The following is a 7071-nucleotide window of genomic DNA, read 5'->3' as shown; positions in this document are numbered from 1 at the left end:
TTATGGATGAACGTTTTGCCCTTAACACGCACCAAATCTTGAACTAAGGATAAATGCTCCATCTTGAACTTGGGTACAAACAAACATCTATTCAGAGGTCTGAGATTGATGACGGGCCGAAGGCCCCCTGATTTCTTGGGCACAGTGAACAACCGAGAAATAAAAAGATCTGAACTGAAAGGGACCTCTTTCACTGCACCTTTCTGCAACAAGGTTTCAACTTCTAAATCCAGGGCCAAATCCTCCTCTGGAGACATAGCTCGAGTCCAGGGAATACTAGTCTGTACTGGAGGCGTCCGCTTAAATGGCAACCTGTACCCCTTAATGATGTCAAGAATTACTGAATCGCTAGTCAAAGTACGCCAAACCGGCAAAAAATGCTTCAAACGGCCCCCATGAGGAAGGGCTCGAACTAAGGGGCGAGGTACAGGTTGTGATTCAGACGGACACCGGCCTAAATCTTGCATACACAAAGAAACACAACTACTTGCTAGATTTCTTCCCGAAGCTCCCGTCTCCGCCCTGACCGGAGGAACGGGAGTACTGCGCACCCCAGTAAAACTTGTTGTTACCGCCGGACTGGCGGGGAGGGGGGCGGGATTTACGTGAATTGGAGCCGCGGCCCCGGCCGCCGTAACGCGAGGCGCCCGACTGGCCCCTCCCCCATCGGGGCCTCTGCTCATATTTTGGCTTCAAAGAGTCAACTAAAGCCCTTTTGCCCGCCACTAACTCCTTAGCTTTGGACGCTAAATCCGAACGAACCAAGTGTGACGGCTCATCGGGAATCATCCCAAACAAATCCTTGGCTGTATCTACGGTAGAAACCTCAGCTAAAGACAGACGTCTCATTTCAGCAAGGTAACGATTAGCGGAACCCAGCAGCCAAATAGCAGTCGCTGCACAATCTTTCATTACAGTCAAGTCAGACGACGAAAGATTACCATCACAATCACCAAGCATCTGCCATAGATTCAGAATCGGAGCTGGTACATACAATAACTTTTCCTGCAAAGTGAAAAGCGGCTTGTCCGCATTGATACAATGCTTACCTCTGATCGGGTCAACCGCCGGCAGTAATTTCATCGTAGCGCTATCGAGCTTCGGCACCGTGAGATTTTTAGGTGCATTTGTTGGGAGAAGGAATTTACCCTGCCAATGTTTAATATCGGCAAATTCACGCTTCTCTAACCCGAAGTACTGCTCGGTGTAACTAACAACCGACGGGCGGGCCGTCCACACTTTATCCGGGTCGGGCGGCTCACGCTGCAGCGGCACGAAAGACTCAACGCTGACCGAGGAGAAGTCCGACTCCTCGCCGCTGTCGCCCGTACGAGCCCGTTTCGAACGAACCGACTCCGCCTCTGAGGGTGGCACCGAAGGCCTCTTTGAGCCTACGGAAGCCGCAATGGAGCCAAGAATTTCTTTAACTCCCCGAAATTCTTCAGTCATAAGGCCGAAGGCCGCACGGAGAGAATTTTGATCTTCTTGTAGGGTGTTGACCCCTAGCATAGCACGGAACTCCGCCATATTTTCTGGAAAATTTTCCTCATGCTCATGAACATGCCCGGACGAAAGCTCCCGCTCGGAATCCCTAAGAGAAAACTCGCTGCCATGGAGCGTAGAACTCCCCTGTGCTGCCGGGAGAGCAGCCATACGGCGCTTAAACTCCGCCAGGCTTGTAACAGGGGGGACGGCAGCTGGGTCACGAACATGTGCGGGCATGTTGGATTTTGCACCACGTGGTGGCGCCGGCGGGGCAGTACTTGCCCTGAATTCACGCGGCGTTATCTTCTTAACACGCTCGCGTTTCTTGTCCTCTTGCTGAACTTGCCGAGAACGCGACTTATGTTTGTCACTTTTGTGTGACCGCTGAGACTTACGTTTATCACGCGAACGCGAACTACGGTCACTCATTGTGACAGAGCTATTACAGATAGGACTATCCGATATGAAGCAAAAATTACAACTGAAGAAATCAAGCAAGCCGAGAGCGCATGCGTCACCGAAAGGGGAGGAGCTTCTTCTTTCGAGTGACTACGAATGAGCTTAAGATGGGCATGGAAGCGAGGATGCCATGCTGAGTTATCACCATGTGACAGCGTCGAGGGACAATCAACATCCGTTTTTTTGGCTACAACTGCATGGCATTGGATCACTTGTATACAACATCACCCAGGACAGTAGAATACACTCCTGCATGATTTTTTAAAATCTTAACTGTGCATACCTGGGGAGCCCTACAGGAAAGATCTCACAAACACTCAGGGTTTAAAGTCATGGACATATGAAGGTCAGCAGTCACATTTCAAAAGAAGTTACTGTAAATGCAGAAATTTTTGCGGTGGTTTTATGTTCGTGGTTTTTGCATTGCCATTTAACGATGAACTTAAAACCACCGCAAACATTTTTCCATGGCAGTAAGAGACTATAATAGTGTATGGTGCTACAGTGAAGTTGAAACCAACGCGAACAGTCCTTTTTCCCGCTACCGCAAAATTAAATCCCTGCAAACTTAAAAGCATTTACAGTACCTCCTGAATCCTGTTTTAAGGGACATCTCAGTTATGTCTTACTCTTTAATCTGTTATCTTCTTTGTGTTTAGGAGAAAGAGGAGTTGTCGGACATGTGGAAGCGAGAGCGAGCTGTGGACTCTTTCACAGTGGTCCATTCTGAGCTGCAAGTCTGCACCAACTCTGTAAGCTGGGCTGTCTGTTCTCTCTTTTTGCCTTGAGTTTGTATTTCAGAACATTTTAGACATGTACAATTTGAGATATATAGAATACAACACGGTATATTCCGATTTACTCGAAGAAAGCCTGTGTGATACAACTTAGAACCTGTGTGATATGGAAGTTATCACACGGTCCAGAACAACTGTATCGAACGTTTTCGCAGCCCAGGTAGAATTATCAAATGGTGGATTGTGTGTAAATATGAAATTGAATTTTGAAAAGTTTAAAAGGTTCATAGTATATTACTTGATTTTCAGATAGTATATTACTTGATTTTTAGAAATATAGTTACAAATTGAAATACCTTGGGATATAATATGACATTTTGTTGTTTCTTTTTCACAGGTGCAATATGCTATGATCCTGGATATATGTCAGAACCTCCTGCTTTATGTGGAACCTAAAAGGAAGGTACGTCAGATGCAAACCGATGAACAATGAGGTTTTACATTATTCTTCATTACTGCCGAAAACAATGTACAGAAACACCACACACATAGAATACAGTAACAAGCTGGAAGTTAGGGTGTTCTTTTTATGTCATTTTCAATGGAGGAAAGACAACTTTCAATGCAAAATACGTCAGAAGTTGCAAAATTTTGTTTCCTCAAATGGAAAATTGAAAAAAAACATTGATTGTAACGTCAGAATCTGGTATTCAAGCTTACTACAGCTGTGCACATGGTGCATGAAATGCGTGTTCAAATTGTTTTCTGTAAGTCAGTGGGACACAAAAAGTAGTAAAAGCCAGTGGGATGCTGTAAAATATAGATTTGTCCGGAACACCTGTATCAAAAATTATCACAGCCCAGGTATGATGTACACTGTAAATTAGCAGTTAGTTAGGGTGAACCTATGATCGAGAATATTTCGGCAACAAAGTACAATCTTTTAATGTGGTTTTCGGATTACAATTAGGTACCAAGGGACCTTTCAGAGGATACCAAGTCCAACCCACTGGAAGACCGTTTAAGATTGCGGAATCTCGAGCGTATGTACGCGCATAAGGGTACGTTATAATTGCACAAGACTGTTAATGAGGTTATATGTCGCTGAAATGTTTGTGGAACTGACCACTACAGGAGGCCAGCGAGCGGCTGCAGAGGATGCGCTTCCAGCTGCAGCTGTCCAGTGTGGAGGACCAGAGAGGACCGCTACTGCAGATGCAGAACAATGTCAGGTAAAGGCAGACTTAAACTTAGACTTTGGGTTTCTCATATTGCTGACACATTGTCGGAATACCAAGTCTTTTGGTTATGAAGTCATCTCATCTGATTCAAGTTCTGTAGACATTAACTGTCAAAGACATCAGGTTTCTTGGATAGTAGGGTTTTCTTTTACACAACCAGTAGCTGTTAATATTACCTGCTGATGTTTTGATACCTGTCAGACATCTTCCTCAGAGCTTCTAACTGAAATTCTGCTTCTTTGCTTCTTGCCGCTATATATATACAAAGTGTACCAAAAAACTGAAATTATTGTACTGAAATTATTTTGAGGATCAAGTTTCTCTTCTTGAATTTACTTAAGGTAAAGGCAACAACTAATCCATTTACAACAAAATTTTACACTGCAGATGCAGAAGAGTGCTACCTTCTATCTATTTGACCTCTTTTTTTTACCAGATATCAAGACCTAGAATTTGAAACACAGAATTTTCATTCACAAGAAATGACAGATTTGAGAAACATCTATTTCTGTTCTGCACAGGTCTCTGTTGTCCAACATGCATCGCTTGGAAAGAGAGCTGTACAACACACACAGGGCACAGGAGGCTAACATCACAGACAAAAGGTATAAATTTGTTTGCTTTCTCAATAAGTAGAATGAAGCCATTGCAAATTACATATTGTTACTCTCAATCAAACTTGAACTGTAATTTCCAATTGTCATTCCTTGACCAAGACTTCAGTTGGACAGTCAAAAATTTGGGTAATGGTTAGAAAGTACAGGTGACTTTGATTTAAAACAGACTTTTACGTTTTGTTATTTCCAAGGCAAAATTTTTCATGGTTCAAGTAAGAACTAATGATAACATTTCCCTCTTGCAAGACTTCAGTATATACATGTACTTATTTGTCTTTTCAGTCTGCAAGAACAAAGTCAAGACTTGGCAAAACAGTATAGCGGGTGTAAGGAACAGCTGACAGCAACCAGTGAGGAATTGCATGCCATGATCAGGTGACCATTCAGTTTCTATATACACGAGTTCCAAGAGCTCATTCCTCCATGAAATGTTTATAGATTCTGGTATGTTTTGCTTAATTATGGTAGTTTATAACTTATTGGAATAAGGTTTTGATATATTTAACATAACATGTGTCTGCTGATTGCTTCCTGTAACTCTACAGTGAATGTTAAACTGCAAAAAAATGCAGACAAACGTACCAAAAACATTCCCTCCCTGTGACACAGTAGAATGTTCCATTGACCCCATGACCTAGAATGTCTGTTTCTTAGAATAAGTTTGGTTTGCATTTATAAGGGGGCTTTATGATATAGGTATCATCCAATGCAGTAGCCCACTCTGCAATATGGTTTCCCTATCTTAGTCAAAGTTATCATCTGTTACTTTTTAAGCATTTGTGCACTTGCATGGATAAGCTTTTTAAAATGATGACTGAATGTTTTTTCTTGTTTACTAGCTGTTTTAAGGAGAGACAACAACTGCAGATCTCTCACAAAAGACATGTCACAAAAGGTCAGTGTACAATGAAAATGAAAAATGAAAACTATTATTCAGGTTTGTCCACAATTGTATTTGTTAAGGAATTCATTTGTTAAGGGTATTGTTGTCCAGTGCCAGTGGTTAGTGAACCTGCCACTGGATCTTAAGTTCAGCATCTAGAGTTTAAATCTCAGCTGTATTGCTGACCTGACAATCACACTACTTAAATGGATTGCAGTCCTTATACCCCCCTCACATTAGGCGAACATCGATCGGACGACGAGTCTGCAAGCTCTAAATTACGAGGAGGCATGACACTGACGGGAAGGGGGGAACTCTGCCATTTCTTCGTCGGCAGCAGGGTCATGCCTCCTGGTAATTTAGAGCTCGCAGACTCTTCGTCTGATCGATTTTCGCCTATTGTGAGGGGGGTATTAGGACAGGACAATGAACTGTAAGCAATGGTCCGCTATTCATTGTGCTCGTGAAAAAGAGCTAAGGGAATTTTACCTGGAACAATGATGCTGTAGATACTGTACATACATGTATAGCACCTACCTGTGTACTCTGTCACAAACAGTAAATGATCAGTTATGACAAGATCACTTTCCTTCTTTCTTCTGACATTCTCCAATGATGTTCCAGATGACCAGGTCACCCCTGTCAGGAGAATTGAAGTGTGTTTTGTGTCGGCCAAGTGGAGACTGACGGAGGAGGATGGACAAATAGGGGTCGCTGACCTGGCACTCACAGACTTCCTGTAAGACTCTAACTAGACATGAACAGTTGACGTATGGAGTAAGCTATTTCTGTAGTAAATTGACATTTTTTTTCACTGCAGTCATCCCATAGTAAGCTGCATAGTTTCTGTGGGGAACTGTTGTTACACAGACCAGTTTTGCCAATGTGGTGTCTTCAGTGTTTCAGTCATTCTGGAACACTGCGAGTTTGTCCAATGTACCTCAGACAACAAGATCTTAGCAGTTGTACGAAAAAAGAAAACAAATTACGGTTCTTGGTGGCAAATATGCAAATCTTTGCACTGTGGCACACCAAATCCATGTATGTTTTCTGGCACACTTTTGACGGATTAGCCTCAGTACTAGTGAGAGTGACTCCACCTTCATGATAGGAATGTTGTATAAGTGCTTACCCCAAGGGCACAACGTCAGGGCTTGATGTATATCAAACCCAGGACCTTCTGAATCCAATGCTGTAACCCTTTTGCCACACAAGAGTCACTTAGACAGTCAGGATTTAAGCTTTATTAAATGGTGTGTAGATTACAATGTATTCTTCTGATGGTAAGTCACTGTCACATTCTGATATTGTTGTTGTCAGATGTAAGTTTCAGTTGGATCCAGTGTTTTGAAATTTTTTTGAGAATGTGCGATGTGTATATTGTTTTGTTTCTCACCTGGCCAGGTACACCAAGGTGACCAAGAGTGATGACTCAGGTGAACACCTGTTGGAACTGGGCTGGGTCACTGTGGCCAACCTGCTACCAAACGAGGCATACAAGGTACATGTACATGTTTAGGAATGGACTAGAAGATATCATGTGTCTGTGTATGTTGTAGAGATGAAAATGTCAGTGCAAATTTTTCTGAATCTACAGTTTTCTTACATTATTTGTGCTACGTTTTGTTGTTTTTTACCTGGAATGTTTT

General features: G+C 42.7%; 1 protein-coding gene across 3 annotated transcripts in view; it reads left to right on the top strand.

Annotated features, from left to right (window-relative positions):
- LOC118426758 (protein KIAA0100-like) overlaps window positions 1-7071 on the top strand; it is a 71318-nt gene that overhangs the window by 41692 nt on the left and 22555 nt on the right. For all 3 annotated transcript variants that reach the window (XM_035836314.1, XM_035836316.1, XM_035836313.1), the window contains exons 48-55: window positions 2604-2696; window positions 3079-3144; window positions 3816-3913; window positions 4444-4527; window positions 4822-4914; window positions 5379-5434; window positions 6047-6161; window positions 6827-6923. In XM_035836314.1, coding sequence (XP_035692207.1) covers window positions 2604-2696; window positions 3079-3144; window positions 3816-3913; window positions 4444-4527; window positions 4822-4914; window positions 5379-5434; window positions 6047-6161; window positions 6827-6923 — 702 coding nt within the window. The remainder of the gene's footprint in view (window positions 1-2603; window positions 2697-3078; window positions 3145-3815; window positions 3914-4443; window positions 4528-4821; window positions 4915-5378; window positions 5435-6046; window positions 6162-6826; window positions 6924-7071) is intronic.

Source organism: Branchiostoma floridae, chromosome 11 (genome assembly GCF_000003815.2).
Source record: "Branchiostoma floridae strain S238N-H82 chromosome 11, Bfl_VNyyK, whole genome shotgun sequence".
Classification (NCBI taxonomy): Eukaryota; Metazoa; Chordata; class Leptocardii; order Amphioxiformes; family Branchiostomatidae; genus Branchiostoma; species Branchiostoma floridae.
The sequence above is the reverse complement of the archived record's forward strand: the minus strand, read 5'-3'. Positions and strand labels throughout refer to the sequence as shown.